The sequence below is a fragment of the Trichechus manatus genome, unplaced genomic scaffold, assembly GCF_000243295.1.
Source record: "Trichechus manatus latirostris isolate Lorelei unplaced genomic scaffold, TriManLat1.0 scaffold00079, whole genome shotgun sequence".
In the NCBI taxonomy this organism is placed as follows: Eukaryota; Metazoa; Chordata; class Mammalia; order Sirenia; family Trichechidae; genus Trichechus; species Trichechus manatus.
The window spans coordinates 8,669,141-8,686,970 of NW_004444015.1; the positions used below are offsets into that span (position 1 = coordinate 8,669,141).

The 17,830-nt window shown below is 42.3% G+C and overlaps 1 protein-coding gene across 2 annotated transcripts in view; it reads right to left on the reverse strand.

Annotated features, from left to right (window-relative positions):
* Positions 1 to 1,234: 1,234 nt before the first annotated feature.
* Positions 1,235 to 17,830, reverse strand: part of F9 (coagulation factor IX) — a 30,073-nt gene continuing 13,477 nt past the window's right edge. The window contains exons 5-8 of one of the 2 annotated variants that reach the window (XM_004380938.2): positions 13,441 to 13,569; positions 10,728 to 10,933; positions 3,054 to 3,168; positions 1,235 to 2,357 (exon numbers count right to left, since the gene is read on the reverse strand). In XM_004380938.2, coding sequence (XP_004380995.1) covers positions 1,810 to 2,357; positions 3,054 to 3,168; positions 10,728 to 10,933; positions 13,441 to 13,569 — 998 coding nt within the window. In that variant the 3' untranslated portion in view covers positions 1,235 to 1,809. The remainder of the gene's footprint in view (positions 2,358 to 3,053; positions 3,169 to 10,727; positions 10,934 to 13,440; positions 13,570 to 17,830) is intronic. The other variant, XM_012556827.1, reaches the window with a different exon arrangement.

Here is a 17,830-nt window from a genome sequence, read left to right on the forward strand (position 1 = left end):
AGCAACTACTGTGTAGTAGTACAGTAGACCAGTTGCTGCCAGTTCCAACTCATGGAGATTCCATGTGTGTCAGAGTAGAACTGTGTTCCTTAGAGTTTTCAATAGCTGATTTTTTGGAAGTAGATTGCCAGGCCTTTCTTCCAAAGCGCCTCTGGGTGGACTCGAACCTTTCAGTTAGCGGCCCAGTGTGTTAACCATTTGCACCACCCAGGGACTAGATCAATTTCAAAATACATTTATTGACTATTTATGTTTTAAAAGACTGAAGTAAGAAAGATATTAGTAAAGAAATCAGCAACAGTGAGGCCTGGTTGGGAGCAAGGTGGAGGCTGGGGAAAGCAGTAGCTTAGTGGGGTCAAAGTGACCCAAAATATGATTTTGTCAGTAGTCCCATGTGTAATCAAATATGCAGTGACTGATTCACATTAAGCAAATTCACAAAAGGCTGAGGTATGAACTAGAACACCAGTTTATTAATTCACAAAGGGAAGTATTACTGTTTAACAAATTGAAGTGCATATATGGGTTGGTCAGCAGATTCACTCCTTCCAGAAAATTCAGTACAGAAGGCCTAGTTGTAATCAAAAAGTTGTTTGGTGAGCATGAGACCAGAAAAGGGGAGTTAGCTGGCTGATCATAATGACTCATGCCATTGAGCCTGGTGGACCCTTCTTCACGGTAGGGATATACTTGTCAAGGAGAAAAGATGACCATGTTCTCTGGGCAACTTCCTCATTGGCCCCGGACAATGCTCCAAGCCAGGAGATCCACTGATCAATTCTTCCGTGAAGACGCTACAAGTTCTAGGCTACAAACTATTCACTTTCTGTTAACATTAATTTTTTCAGACAGGGACAACACAGCTGCGTATATTTCTTAGTTATGATCACATGCCAGTCTTGCCTCCATGGAACCATCCCTAGTCAGACCTCCATACCCACACAATTACAAGGTCTTAAGGAACTTTTCCAGGTGGTTCATTGCTTCCATTATATATGTATTTTAATAATGTAACTCTCTAAAAGGAACTTTTCCCTCAAGTTTTCAAGGCACCTTACTTCATCCCTATGTTCTAAAAAGCAAATCTGAGACTAAATTGAAAACAAGTCAGAGCTTGATAGACTTGTGTAACTGTGTACGGCAGTACCAGGTTGTGATGTGCCCCTTCCCTCATTTAATGCCTGTGGAGAGAATGAGGGAGAGAGAAACTGATTTGGGATTGGAAGTTGGAAAAGATAAAGGATTTAGAAATGAGGTACAGGTAAAGAAGTAGTGTTTCTGATGGGTTTTAACCTGTCAGCTGCTCCTGTGTTTGGGGCATGGGGTCCTCCTATAATACCTACCACATTTCTTCCTTTATGAGTGTGGTGTTGGCCTTGTGATTGACTAGACAAGAATCCTGGACCCAGACCTAAGAAATATTGATGTCGTGGTGGGAGAGGCAAGAAACATCTGGAACATGGAATGCTGCTAAGGAGGGAGACTCAGGCGAGATGCCATAGTGGGGAACCATAGTGCCTGATGGGCAGGACGGAGAACTTAATCTCACAATCTTGTCAAGGGCTAAACCCATAGGTATGGTCATGATTTCCTACCACTGTCTACTTCACTAGTGATCACATTTGCTAATCTACTTACTCTAGTGAAATATGTATTCTAGACAGAATACTCCCCTGTAAGGAAAAAAGGCAGTATTTTTAGAATGTATATATTTAAATCTAACAAGAGATGGGGAAATGATTAGTTGGTAAGAGACCCTGTCCATTTTCACTTCCAAATGAGAAGCTAGCCTTGGAAATAAGTGTTTGTTTAAGTGAGCTTTGTTTTTTCTTTAATCCAGTTGACATACCTGGATACTTTGGTATATATTCCATATTTGCCTTTCACTGCACACTCTTCACCCCAGCTAATAATTCCAGTTAAGAAACTGGTCCCTTCCACTTCAGTAACATGGGGTCCCCCGCTATCTCCTTGGCATGAATCTTTACCTCCCTCCTGGTAGCCAGCACAAAACATGTTATTATAGATGGTGAACTTTGTGGACCGAAGGCACGTGGCTCGGTCAACAAGTGGAACTCTGAGGTACTGAAGAATTGAAGCTGATCTCCCTCTGTTGAAGACTTTCCCCCAGCCACTCACGTAGCCAGATCCAAATCTGAGGAAGATGTTTGTGTATTCCCTATCAGCCACACAAATCGGTGTTACGTAGCTGTTCAGCGTTAAGGGTTTGTCCAGTTCCAGAAGGGCAATATCATGGTTGTACTTGTTAATGGTTGCATTGTAGCTGTGGTGAGGAATAGCTCGAATTACATTTCGCCTTTGCTCGGTGTGTTCTGTCTCCTCGGTGTTATGTTCACCTATTGAAAATAGATTTGTTTTTCAATCACTGTCTTTTCCATAAAGCAGCCAATTTTCCAAGCATCTGCTTGGTATCACTGACTTAACTGACTTCCCAATGTCTGAATCTTATATTGTGATTATTTTGGTAACATGAAATGAGGGGCAATACGTACTTTTCAGACCAAAAAATCATTCAGGACCAAATAGAGGGCATCCTTTCATACAGGTGGTTCCATTTGTCCACATTGTTACACGTCTTACATTGGTCACAGGTGATAATGAATCTAATTGTCATGAATTCTCTTAGACTTTCCCAATTTCAAGTATTCAGACCCCTGTTCTGAGCACATATAATACGTTCATTTGATCAGTCCTTCAAATGTTGGCTGAGGACCTGCTACAGGCTGTGCCAGGCACCAGAGATATAAAGATCATTGACATGTCACCTGCTTTAGGGAGGGTTCAGCCTGGTGGGGAAATAGACATATCAATAAATAATTGTACTCCACTGAGATAAGTGCTATTAAAAGTCCACAACAAGAACTATGTGGACTTGAAGGATGGAGCCAAGCCAGGTTTTGAAAACACAGCACCTCTACCACTAGCCCAACTTATTCAGCAATGATCCTATTAGACCTAGTAAAATATGATGTAGCAACCACGTAGGAGATCCAATGATCTGCAGATTAGTGCTATTTTTTTTATTTGATTACCTGCAACAACTGTAATTTTAACACCAGGTTTGATACAGTGGGCTGCAGTTACGACCCATTTTTCATTAATGATGGAGCCTCCACAGAATGCATCAATTTTACCATGCAAAAGGACCTGTGGGAACATAATTAAGAACCTTACTACATAATATATTTGTTCTAGAACAAAGTAAATACGCGTGCTGTTTAAAGGAGTGGGGAAAATGTTGGCGTCTAGGTGCTGGCAGGAATGGAGTGTTTTCTGGAAAGTGTCAGCTTTGCAAATGAATGTGTTTCTGGAGCATAATCAAAAAAGCCATTTCTGTAACTGCCTTGAAGGGAACAAACTGGATGAGAGCCAGGGGGAGGTCCACCTGGGGCAAATGGGAGGAACTGGCTTCCTTTGGTGATTATTGAGTCTTCTGTCCCTGCATGAGGAAATCGTCTTGCTACATGGCCCTTAAAAGAGAAAAGCCAAAAAAACCAAACCAGTTGCCATAGAGTTGATCTTGACTCTGTTGACCCCTTGTGTGTCAGAGCAGAACTGTGCTCCAGAGGATTTTTTCAATGGCTGATTTTTTTGGAGGCACCTCTGGCTAGAGTGGAGTCTCTAAACTTTCGGTTAGTAACTGAGCACGTTAACCATTTGTACCACTCAGGAACTACTTCTTTTTCTAGGAGGTCTCTTCAAGCCCTTTCCAAAGTGGAATATTATAAAATCAGACCTCAGGCCTCCTTGAGGGCTAAACGCATAGCCATCCAGGCAGTGAAGAACGCCAGGACTCATGCACTCCTCCCGTTCTCCCCTCAGTGGCGTCACTAGGGTCGGTGTCACCCAGTGCGGTAACTCATGGTGTCACCCTCCCCATGGACCTCTTCCCATACCAGACCATACAGAATCTTTAGTAATGTTTTTTGTACTAATGTTACTTGTAAATCGTAATTCCCGTAATCACTTTCGTTTCCTTTAATTACTATTTCATTCTCACAACAGTTATTGATACAGGTTCACAAATACTAATTACCACAATATTGTAGCTAAACACCAGAAAATTTGACAAGATCAGCGACTGTAAAAACACCGGCAGCAACGAAAACAACAGCATGCGCTTATAGCGTGTGCAGACGACACTGCGTGATTCAAAGAGTCATTGGAATTGGGTAATAATGACAGCTCTGACCAGAGTGCGTTAGAAGGTTCAAAAAGTAAATTAGCATAGAGTTTTAGCCTTGTAGATATATTGATACATGTAAGCTGGGCTTGCTAAAAATGTTTTTGTTGCTATAACTAACTACAGGGATATTTTTATAGACAGTCATTTTGGTGTCACCTCCCTGACAGTGTTACCCAGCGGAGTCCACAAGCCCCCCACATGCCTAGTGATGTCACTGTCTTCACTTCCCATATGTGAACTTCCTCGGGCTGAGTATGTAAGCCTCCTTTGTCCTAAAAGGTCGATGTAAGTTGTGCTTCATTCTTGGGCCAAACAGACAAAGGCATTTGGGTGCAGCATTGAGTGTGGGCATTATTAGACAAGAGGCCAATCCATTCTTCCCTCTGTGTATTCATTTACATGAACACAGTGGACGATGACTATTTTCACCACCTCAATGTCTAGATCCTCTGGTGAATTTCTCTTCCAGTATAGGCAAGGACCTTGGTCCACCTCTTCGGGAAGAAAGCTGAGAAGTGTGAACACTAGAGGGCACACTCAACATTTGGTAAGCCCTTTACTAGTGTTGACTTTCTCTTTGTGAACTGGTGCCCTGGGCACCAACGCAGCAAGGGAAAAGAGGTTGTCAATCCCTTGAAGTCTGGATCAGAGAAAGTCTTTGGGGCATGTTCTTTTTGTCCTGAATTCAATTTACTGAACACCTACGGTGTCTTAGACTCTGAAGCCCTCGCCTCCTACCTGGAGACTATGGGGCTGACTCATTTCAAGCTTCTAATCCCCTTCCCCATACTCTCGCTCCCCCCTCACTCTACCTGCTGCTTTGTATTTTTGAACAGTCTAAAAACTATAGGCAAACCTGTAGAATAAGATAATAAACACCCATGTATCCACCACCCAGAATCAATAATCTTTCTAAATTGTTTGACATTTCTTGTGTGTGGTGAATATTTAATACTTCAATAAATATTTAATACTTACAACACCTTATAAAGTGGTATAATATGTCCATTTTATGCATGAGTGAGCTGAGATTTAGAGAGGCACAATAACTCCCCTAAGGTTAGTTAGCGGTGAAGCTAGGATGCAAAACCCGGTAGGCCTGATTCCAGAATCCATGCTCCTAACCACCTAGTATTTTTCCAGGTGTGGTCTGTACACCAATGGCAGTGGAATCATCCGGGATACTTGTAAAATGCAGATTCTGGGACCCTCCCAGACTTCGTTAGTCAGAATATTTGGTAGGTGGCTCTGGGGAAATGATGATCTCCAGAATATTCTTACACATAATAAAGTTTGAGAAGTGTTATATACCCACTAACTCAGAATTTCCAAGGCTTGGCGATCTTTATGTTTAAAAAGTGCTCATCCTAGACGAGGCTGGCTTCATAATTTGTGCGGTTCAGTGCAAAATGAAAAGGCGGGGGAAAAGTACCGTTGAAAGTATGAAAATACAAAACTGTTCCCTTCGTTCCGCAGTCTCTCGCTCACGCAGTCTCTCTCACTCACCCTCTCATGGAGTTTTTTATTTGCTATTTAATGTCTCACTCCTGGCATGGGGCAGACCCTCACAGGCGCCCAAGGGCTGCACCCCAGGATTCAGCAAGCAGGCACACACACACCATCAGCTGCCAGGTCCCCTCTCCTCCCAGCCACTGGCCTGGGACACTGTGCCCAAGCAGGGGAGGGTCAGTCAATCTTCCTTTCCTTTCGGTCCATTGCAACAACCAACGGGCAAAAGGGGTGACTCCCAAGGGGTTTCAACTTCACTACCAGGACATGCTCTTTATCTTAATGAGGATGGGTGACAGGCCTACCCCCTCTGTCACCCTCTGAATGTGCTGTGGTACACTCCCCAAAGCATCTTGGGATGAGGCATGGCCTGACCCCAGGTGATTTTCATCACGAAGCAAATTTGGGCAACACTGTTTTATACTGGGAGCCCTGGTGGCGTAGTAGTTAAGAGCTCACTCGGCTGCTAACCAAAACATTGGCAGTTCGAATCCACCAGCCACTCCTTGGTTTTTAATAATTAACTAGAGTAGTCGTTGAAATACATTTCACCAAACAACCTTAGAACATAAAGAAAAATAGTCTAAATATTCTGTCCAAACTAGCTGTGTGGGGCAAATTGAGATTACATAGGCCATGCTTTTATTTCTCTGAATTGGTACTTTATCATCTGAGCTAGAAATAATAGAGGGTTATCTATCTGTTCCAGGTGAAGATATGTCTGTAGTCTTAGAAACTTCTTGTAACATTTCTCCTTGCTCCACCAAAATGAATGAGAAACTCCTGGTTTATACAGATGGTAACTTTGCATGCTGTCTGCCACTGGTGTGTGTCCTAATTGAGTGGAAAGGATTGGGTTTGTGTAGCTAGATATACAGGCAGATACCTTTAAGGATAGCTACAGGCCAAAGCTGAAGGAAGGCCAAGACGGGGGAAAATGCTAAGACATTTTAAAAACCGTTTCAGCCAAGAATAGAATAAGGAATAGACAGACTGCTTCTCTAGACATTTTCTGTAGGTTAAAAATGATCACATATTGGCAACTGCACATGATACAACTTAATAAAAAGGCTAAAGAAAGCTTACCCATTTGGCTTTCATTGTACTTCTGTTTTTTTCAACCTAGTAAAATGATTTCAAATTATTAAATGTAGAATAAATATGGCTACCACAGAACTGAGGCTTATGATAAGCCAGAAAATGAAAAGACCAGGTACTTCACATACAGGGTCAGACAGATCCTAATCCAAAGCCCAGTAGGTTGACTAAAGCCTTAGTCAGTTTGCACACGCTCAGAATTGTCAGCTGGCAGGGTCGGGGCACCGAACCAGAAAATTTCCTCAAACTGCTCGCTTTTCAGCTGTTAATAAAAGTGATCTGGTCGTATAGGTGTTGCAATTTCCCTTTTTCTGTACAGGCAGTTCCTGGGTTATGAAGGTCCCACTTATGGACAGCTTGGACTTGCCCTTTAATGTTACGTAAATTTGTCCTCATTTTGAAACGACTGAACCAACCCCTACTCGCAACAAATTCTTCATCACAATCACCTTCACTTGCTGCACGTGCAGCTTTTAAATCATCGAAAAGGCTTCGAGCCTTTTCTTGCACTAACCAAAAAGACCAACCCCGTTGCCTTTGAGTCGATTCCAACTCACAGTGACCCTTTAGGACAGAGTAGAACTGCCCCACACCGTTTCCAAGGAGCGGCCATACTTTTTAACCACTGCGCAGCACTGAAGTAAGGTTAAATAAGAACCATATGCACCCGTTCTGACTTACCTACAAATTTGACTTAAAGACACGCTTAGGAATGGCCCTCGTTCACAACCCAGTGACTGCCTGGAACGTTCACAGCTTTTTATTTCTCCCCTCATGTTGTGGTTGGTAGCCATTGAGTTGATTTTGACTCATGGCGACCCCATGTGTTCACAGGACTTTCAAGGTTGTAACCTTTCAAAAGCAGATCATTAGGCCTGTCTTCTGAGCTGCCTCTGGGTGGGTTCGAGCCATCACACTTTTCAACTAGCGGTTGAGCACTTAAACCATTCGCGTCACCCAGGGACTCCTAAAGATGATATCCTTTCTGTTCCTGTATAGTTCATTTAAATCTCTAGCTTCCTCTCTCCCCTCCTGGTGCCCCCACAACGTTCTGCTTCAATCCCCCTGTTCTCCAGGGACTCTGAGCCCTCCGCAGGGCTCCTGGAAGTAAAACGAGGAAATGCATCCTTTGGTTGGCCTCACATGCCTCCCCCTCCTCCCCTAGGCCTTTTGTCTCAGCAATGAGGGACCGTAGGCCACAGCTAGGGTGGGGCGGCCACACCAGAATTCTAGGGGCTCCTGGGAAGTGACTTCCACTGCCCTAGCTGCCGGAAGGCCAGCAAGCTGAGGGAAAAGCCCTAGAATAAGGTAAGAAGTGATTGCAACCTCTGACAGTTAAGTGGGAGGTGAATTATGCACTGTAAGGTTGCAAGCTGCTGGGGTCCCAGCGGTTACCTAGCCTGCTCTGACCTCCCTCCAGATGAAGGAATCCCTCTCTAACTCTCCACTCTGGAGTTATTCAGCTGCTGCCCAAACATCCCCAGTGACAGAACCATTCTGCAAGTCAGCAAGCCAACAAACATTACTTCAACCAACGTTTCCTCCCAGAGCGGCTCGGCCCACCACGTGACCAAGCCAGTGGTTGGAAAGGGCTTTTTTAACCAGGCCACCATCTGCCTGCTAAACATTCACCCTTAAGTCCACAAAGAAAACGTCCTCTTTTCTTCTCCTCTGTGGCCCTTTAACTCTTGCAAACAACTCACCTAAGCCTTGTCTTTAACAGACTCAACATTTCCAGTGCATTCAAACTGTTCATGACTCCAGATGAAAGTGAAGTCCTTACATTTGTGGATTTCTTCACCCATGTGATCGTTTTATCTGCCCCTGTCTCCCAATCTGAAGGAGTCCCTGAGTGGGGCAAACAGTTTGTCCAGGCTACTAACAGGTTGGAGGTTTGAATATACCCAGAGGCATCTTGGAAGGAAGGTCTGGTGTTCTACTTCCAAAAAGCGAGCCATCAAAAACCCAGAGCACAATTCTACTCTGACATACATGGGGTCACCATGAATCAGAATAGACTTCACAGCAACTGGTTTTTTTTTTTTATACAGTGTATTTTATTGGCTATAAGAACAGATCCAACAAATATCGTTAAAAGAACAGCAAAGGTAAAAGAAAGGAAAAGATAAAGTCTTGGTTGTGATGGCCTGCTACCTTTGAGTCCTAGTCTCCATAATGTCTGTGCCACTCTCCCCTCCACCCCTAGGTATATGTTCAACACCCAGTATATTAGAGAATGGCAGACAATGTGAAGAATCCTGGATACTTACATAACTGTTATTGTCGTAAGTTGCTGTTGAGTCTCAGAAAATTCTAGTGATGTTAAATCTGGGGACACTTATCTGATCCTGGCTTAAATTGTTACCCATTTGATGACTGAATAGTCTTTAAGGCCATTGGTCTCTGATTGCAGTTCAAACCTCGGTAGAGAAAGTATTTTGGAGTGAGAAGAACCATTAAGCTCCCTCTAATCACTGCCAGGAAAACCTGGTGGTGTAGTGGTTAAGAGCTACGGCTGCTGACCAAAAGGTTGGCAGTTTGAATCCACCAGGCGCTCCCTGCAAACCATATGGGGCAGTTCTACCCTGTCTTACACGGTCACTATGAGTCAGAATCGACTTGATGGCAATGGGTTTGGTTTGGTTGGTTTTAATCACTACCAAGTCATAGGTGGTGACCACCAGGGGAGCTTTATGTTAGACAGAACTCTGTTATCAACCTTGTCCAGTGGAACTTTCTGCAGTGATGGAAATATTCTATCTATACCTGTACTGTTCAATACGGTAGCCACTAGCAGCATGTGGCTTTTGTGCACTTGAAATGTGGCTAGTGTGGCCGAGGAATTGAATTTTTAATTTTTTATAATTGCAATTTAAATGTAAGTAGCCACATGTGGCTAGTGGTCACCTTAATGGATGGGACAGCTCCTTGCCTCCAGGGCTGCTCCTTGCTACAGAGAGAACCACTTAGGCTTCACCTGTAAGGCTCAGTGACAACCCACACACCTTACTACAAATCTAGCTCTTGGGCCAGTGGTTGTTAATTCCGTAACGTGCATGGGTGATTTTGATGTGGGTTGACTGCAGACCACACTTGGAGAAAAGTGGAACTAGGTACGCTGAGTCTACTATTCGGTGGCTTGGGCTTTGGCTTCTGTAATGGGTTGGTTTGTTTTATGGACATCGGAATCATGTAGAAGGCTGTTAGAACACAGATCTCTGGGCCCCACCTCCAGAGATTCTGATTCGGTAGGTCTGGGGTGAGGTCCAAGATTTTGCATTCCTAATAAGCTCAGCTGTTAACCTAAAGACTGGTGGTTCAAGACCACCCAGAGGCACCTCGGAAGAAAGTCCTTGTGATCTATTTCCGAAATATCAGCCATTGAAAACTCTATGATGCGCAGTTCTACTCTGACACACATGGGGTCGCCATGAGTTGGGATTGAGACGGCAACTTTTTGTTTGTTTGTTTAATAACTTCCCAGGTGATGCTGATGCTACCACACTTTTAGAGCCACAACTTTGAACCAATCCCCTATCCCATACCCGGGTTTCAGCAATTCAGTTCTTGCCTTAATCCTTCATAGTTGAGTCCTTTTCTTTACTCTCACCAGTCCTCCCAGCCGCTGAAGCGGAAGTAGTATCCTGACCCCAAGTACCTGTGACCTCACTTCCAGACCTCTCTATTTCTGACCGATGGATTGTCTGGAACCCTGCCGTGCTATTTCCTTGATGCCAAACTCTTCCTGACCTTGCATGATACTTGTCCCTGAACTTCTCACCAGCTGCTGAAATTTGCCTAAACACTTCTCTCACTCCCGTAGGTCTGTCTAGCGTTCGATCCTCAGCCTCCCACCTGGGCCTGTCCTTTGCCAACTGAGCTCCGGTTTTGACACACCATCAGTATAAAGTACCTGCCAGGGGAATTGACCTGGTTTGGCGTTTTCTCCACCAACAACCCGAGTGAAGTCCGTATGTGATAAGGTGCTTTGAGTGACATTATCCAAAATTGTCTCAGCTTCTGTAGAATTTTCATAGTCTATATTAGAAAAAATAGTCTCAGCACGGGTAAGTTTCTGAGAAGCATGCAAGACGGAAACTTTTCCACATGGAAATGGCACTAGAAGAACAGAAAAAAAAAAATTATTATTCTGATATTTCTCACTGGCAAACAGAACATGTATTACAAACATTGAGAATGAGGTCCATCTTTGTCATTTCTGAGAAGCAGGCCCATCAATATTAACAGAATTGAATCAGTAAATATAGTCTCAAACTAAAAGGTTGATTGCATTATTTTCATGGCAAGTTTTCAAACCCTTCATGAAAAGAAATTTTGGCTCAGGAATCCATATCTTTACGGAAACAGGATAGGTGTTCCAGCTTCAAATTTGTTGGGACTTTTATAAAGTCTCATGACTTTCTGTTGAGTTATTTTACTAAAAAAGTCTTAGTCTCAGGTGCGCTCCCTGGCTGGGAGTCTGATGATTGGTGCCAGGTAACACATGGGGTCACCATGAGTCACAGTCAACTCCAAGGCAACTGGTAACTTTAACTTTAGAATTAGGTAAATGGGATGGATGCCTGCTGCTTATTGTTAACAGGCTTTCTTTTGTAGACTAGAATGCCTTCTAGATCCCAAAGTGGACCTTTTAGGAGTCTGTTGGGGATAGAGCATTGTGATTCAGCTACTTGGCTGTAAAATAGTAACCAAATAGGTTACTAATATGATCATCAGAGCTACGTCGACTCAGGACCTGGTCACCTTTTTGCCTTTGGTTGGTTTATTTCCTGAAGAAAAGGAAAAGTCTATTGATACATTGGGGTCTACCAGAATGGAAATTTGTAGTCAAGCGATGTCACCTCATATTTCATTTTCATTTCTCACTTTCTCTTTAGACACATTCCTTATAACAGGCATTTCTATAGCAACCAGCTGCAGCAAAGTATCACAAAGACAGCATGGGGTTGGGAAAACAGGAAATTAGTTCAAAATACTTATGTATAAATATAAATCATCAACAATAGCTAGAGAAAAGGGACCATTACTATTGAAAGGCAGATAAGCTTATTTTGGGTTTGGCCTCCTTAATCTGCTAAAGCATGAAGCTATATTCAAAGAGAACACTTAATATTTGGAAGGTAGTTCACAATATTTTTTTTCTCTTAGAACATAGAAGAGTTTGTAAGGGTTTCGCCATGGTACCATTATGTCTACGCTGGCAGTTTGGTTTTAAAGGATAAAATCTTGATTTTTCCTCTTCGCAAGGTAGGCTAGCTTTCAGGCAGTGTATGTCAAGAAGCAGGTCAGAAGGACAGGCAGGCAGCCCTGAATTAGAGACTCTTCATTTTAATTGCAGCACACATACTCCTGCCTTCTAGTCCTTTCTTTAATTTCCTCTGCCTGGTGCATGGCTGAGATTAGGTATCGAACCCAGTTCAGAGGAATGGTGCATGATTTGATGTGCCAGTTTAATAAGATATCAGGCTTTGGAAATGCAAAAGAAATTACATCTGGTTTACTTCAAACAGGCCCCTCTTTTATCAAATATTAATCCTGCAGCATGTACTTTCTTATTTTTTTTGTTTTTTAATCAAAGTTTCTACCACTTTCATTTTCAGAGAAGAGGATATGAGTGTGCAGTGGAGATGTTCTGAATACACCAGTAAGCTGCCAATGTGGTGCCATGGTTGACTTGACTGGGAAACGTTGCTTTGTCTGTTGCTGTGTAGCTTGATGGTGTTGATCAGCCTGACAGAAATTAATGTATAGAGACTAAAGTTTATTAGCGGTTCCCTGGGGAGGGGGCGGGGGCGGGGTGGGCAGGAGGGTTAATGGTGATAGAAAAATCACATTGATTAAGGGTAGGTTTGCACAGCCGATTATTGTAATTGCTGTCAATAAGTTGTACACTTGTAAAAAGTTGAATTGGCAAAAGAACAAAACAAAATGAAAAAACAGTTAGATCGTTGTTGGAACCATTCTGACACCAAGCGTGTAAACTCAGCCTGAAACTCAAGGATATGAAGTAACTTTCTCGGGGTAAACCAGCCAGACCCTGACAGAATCATGCTTAAAATTTACCATCCTTGAACAAGAAGCCTATCACTCAATCAATCACTTATGCTACTTTTATGGTATGATATCACTACTTTAATTTGACTTGATGAATTACGAATAAGTATACAGAAGTCCATGGGAGAAAGATGTGGCAGTGTGCTTCTGTAAAGATTTCAGCCTTGGAAACCCTATGGGGCAGCTCTACTCTGCGCTATAGGGTCGCTTTGAGTTGGAATCGACTCCACGGCAATGGGTTTTGTTGGGTTTGGTATACAGAAGTCATGAAAATCAACGCTTCGTGATATCAAAGTCAGAGAAAAACAAAAACAAAACTGACCAGGCTTAAAAGAATTCAGGCTGTAGACAATTCCAGGATTTATCTTTAAAATGAAGCTGCAGTTTGGGGAATTACTTTGTCCAATTCAAGCTACTGAGCTTTTCTATGATTTCAAAGGGAAGTAGATACAAGTCAGGATTAAAATTATGTAGGCTAGTTGAAATGTTGAAGGTTTAAATATAGATTTGGAGAATGTGTCTGTAAAGGTTTAAAACACTTAGATTTTGACCTGCTGGTTCACAGGACGTCTGGTCTTCTGCGAGTCGGTATCCTGCAGTACAAGAACAAACCACCTTGCCATCAGCACCTGTTTTACAAAACTGCTTACATCTGCCGTTCTTCATGCTGCATGTTACATCTGAAAGAAAGCAAAGTCAACAGTCATGGCATCACTTAACATGCATTTCCAAAAAGTACATGGATTTACTGACTCATGTATGGGTCATACATAAGCTGGGGCTTGCATGGCGAGAAACTTGGGAGCCTTGAGCTGAGAGTAGAAAAAGGTAAAATAAAATTCTCCATAAGACATAAACATGATGGCCACAATATATTTGGTTTGGAGTTAAACTGAATGTTTGACCACTGTACTTTCACTAAACCATGGACTGCAAAAAAAAAGAACTTTCCATTGAACTATAACATATGTTCAGAAAAGTACATGAAACTTAAGTGGTGTGAATTTTTGCAAAGTGAATTCGCTGGTGTTATGTATTGAATTGTGTCCCCCCAAAAGATGTTAAGTCCTAACCCTGTACCTGTGACTATGACCCTGTTTGTAGAGATTTACAGCCTTGGAAACCCTATGGGGTCGCTATGAGTTGGAATCGACTCAAAGGCAGTAGGTTTTTTTGCATTATAGGCTAATGTAATAATTAGTTCATGTTACTTCTGACAATTCCAGGAATAGATGAAGACAAAGCAACTGTTTCCAGGTGGACAAAGGAACCAGCTTGACTTTTAACCTTTGCTACTAATAATGCACTAAGTACATGATCCACAAAATGGCACTTGGTCCTTTATTTATTTATTGTCTTAGGACCTTTCTCCTCACTAATGATGATAACATCCCTGGCTCCTTTTATGTTACTGGCTATCATTTTGTTGCCACAAAGCAATACTAAAGTGTTCAGCCAAATCAAATACCACCTGTAGAAAGTGTTCAGTCAATATGAGATTGAGATAAATTAACAGAGGTAGGTGGTAGCTGCAGCCTGGTTTTGACCAGGGCATGTACAATGGGAATTAGTAAACTCAGCGTGGTTTTCCCAACTCTGATCCTGTGTCCTTGGCTGAGTAACCAGATCTCTCTATCATTTTCCACATTTGCCATTTCCCTAATGGCCCAGTACTTTGCTATTGATCTCCAGCTTGGTTTGTGGATGTGGTGGGAAATACTGCTGCCCAATCAGTAATCTTTTGCACTCAGGTAAAGAGCTTAAGATTCCCAAAACAGAATAACAGCACAAGGATTTCCAGGGTAGAGTTTCGTAGACTGGGGCCTATGGAACAATCAGTATGGTACTCATGCGTCAGTCATATATTAGCACTTACATGTCAGGTGCTGAGTTGGGCGTGGGTTCTCCCCTGGTCCTGAAGCTGATCTCGGAGCCCAGACTGTCTGTTAAAGAACCTCTTAAAGCATCCCTTCTTCTCCCTCCATATTAACACCAACAGCTATTTCTAAGTCCCCTCATGGCTAGTGAAAAAGCTATTATATTGTTCTGTTTTATTTTGCTCTGCCTGCATCTCCCCTGATATATTCACTGATGTGAAAACGGAAGCTTGGCCACAAGATGCTCTATTTAACAAGTTTACCACAAAATATGCTGTTATTTGACTAAACTCAACATATACATCCTTTTCTCCTCTCCACAGACATACACAGTAAATAAGACAGTACTGACGTGACATGCTAACAAAATGGGAAAAAGAAAAAAAGAGTGTTTATGTGCTTGTTGTGATTTTTATTTTCTTCCCACCCTACCTTACTGTGGGAGAATACCCTCTCGTACTCTTTAGAAGGACAGGAAAGACCAAGTTCTTACAGACCTTGATCTGTTTGAAAGGGATTCTGTTGTGATGTGCAGCTGTGGCCAGTTGTCTTTCTTGTAGCCAAAGGGACCCAGTAGCCACTTAATTGTTATTCTTCTAACTGGAAAGCATGCCCTGAATGTTTGTGCCTCTCTCCCCTGGAGAGGAGCCCCGTGAAGAAAGGGAAAGGAAAACCAAAAGGTTTCAACAATGGAAGTCTCCCTTCCCTTTCCCAGGCAGGGTGAGGCCAGAGACTTGGAGCTCAGATACTCCATCAACTGTGCTCTCTAATCGCTTTTGAGATTAGACTGTAGTTCAATTTGAATCAACAAGCATAAATGGGAGTTTGTATATGCTTTTGCTGTTGCTTTCCTCTAGTGTCTGAGATAAAGAGCTTTGTATTTTTTAAGATATAGAAATTATATTTAAAACCTCCACTGTACATGCTCATAATAAAAATTCAAACAGACCAAAAAACAGAAAACGAAAACGTAAAATTTTTCTTACCCTGACCACCCCACAGAGGTAACCACAAGGAAAAGTTTCTTGTGTATCGTCTTTTTCACAAATAATGTGGGCACACATATAACGCTTGCAGTGCACTTAGGAAAATAAGTCTCCAGAAGGTTGTGTGTTGGCAAAAATGTATAACATGCATACTATTTGCATAAAAATACAATCTCTTTTTAAAAGAGATTTCTATGCATTTATAAAAATACATGTGGCTATCCTTTTCTCTGAACACATCCAGTCTTGAATATATTTCCATTTCAGTACATAGAAATCTACCCCATTCTTTTTAATAGCTGCATAATATTCCTTTGGATGGCTGTGCTATAGTTCATTTAACCAGCCCTTTTTTAATTTTATTGTGCTTTAGGTGAAAGTTTACAGTGTAAATTAGTTTCTCATTCAAAAATTTATACCCAGATTGTTTTGTTTCCCACAATGTGTCAGCACTCTCCCCCTTTCCACCCTGGGTTCCCTGTGCCCATTTGTCCAGTCTTCCTGTCCCTTCCTGCCTTCTCGTCTTTGCTTTTGGGCAAGAGTTGCCCATTTGGTCTCGTAGACTTGACTGAATTAAGAAGCGTGTTCCTCATGTATGTTATTGTTTGTTTTATAGGCCTGTCTAATCTTTGGCTGAAAGGTGGAATTTGGCAGTGGCTTTAGTTCTGAGTTAGTAGGGTGTCCAGGGGCCATACTCTCAGGGGTTCATCCAGTCTCTGTTAGACCAGTAAGTCTGGTCTTTTTTTGTGAATTTGAATTTTGTTCTACATTTTTCACCACTCTGTCCGGAATCCTCTGCTGTGATCCCTGTCAGAGTGGTTGGGGGTGGTAGCTGGGCACTACCTAGTTCTTCTGGGCTCAGGCTTAACCAGCCCTTTTTTGATGAACAAGCAAGTCGTACTTCACTTTAACCAAAACCAGTTGCCATGGAGTCAATTTCAACTCCTGGCAACCCCATGTGTTACAGAGTATAACTGCGCACCATAGAACCTTCCGCTTTAGCTATTTATAAAATGCCTCAGTAGACATCCTTCATAGGTCTTTGGGAACTTATGAAGTACATTTGTAGAATTATTTCTTGGAAGTAGATTTGTTGGGTTAAAATATGTGTATTTTAAACTTTCATAAATTCTGTCTGCTTTCCATTCAAAAAAGTTGTTCCAGCTTACACTCTCACTGGTTGGTACTTCTGATAGTTTAGACAAATTTCTTCCAAGAGTTGTCTACACATAAAGAACTTTTGAGGAGCATTCCTACCTTGTTTCTGAATTAACTCAGTGGAAAGGATTTTTCTCAGCCTTGATCAGGATGGCTGGGGAGATCCATGCACCCTAGAGGCCGGGTATGATGGCTGTGGCCACATAGGCTGCCGTACAACTGCAAAGGCCTGAGCAAACTAGAATGTGGGGACCCGAGAGTAACCGACGGAGTGCCAGCTGTGGATGGCGTCTTTCTGCTATGTGAACCACCACCTTCCATTTGCAGCAAAACCTGCTCTAGACATTTTGGGCTTATATTTATATTCCTCAGGGTGATTTGTCTCCTCTCTCAAAGTGTTTTTATTTTTAAACTAGATAAAGGCATTTAGGAATGTTTAAGGCTAAGCACTGTTTTCAATTATACTTTCTCCACGTGCTCCTCAGCCTTAGCTAAGACTAATTGGGTTATTCATTCCGTCAGCTCCAATAGTTATATTATTTAAGTTGATAATGAGTAATGACTCCAAAGATTTCTGTTTCTATAATAATATAATAGCAGGATCAACTTTATCTAGGCGAATCTGAATCTGAAATTATAACCTTTCAGCTGACAGGAGCACTTCAGAGCTGTTGAACCAATTACGGCACCCACAGGAAAGGTAACCCAAGCACTGGTTTGTCCCCACTGGCTGGTGACATGGAGCTTTGCACTGGGAAACCTGAGGGAACAGGTGTCCAAGGCACGTGTACCACCTCCTCCACCCACAATCTCTCACTTCTTTCTTTTTAAGTGCTTTTGCCCTGTCACGGCTTCCTTATCTTCTTTTTTATCGTTTAGGTCTCAAAGGAGGTGATCAATGGATTTCTCTTTAGTGCTGA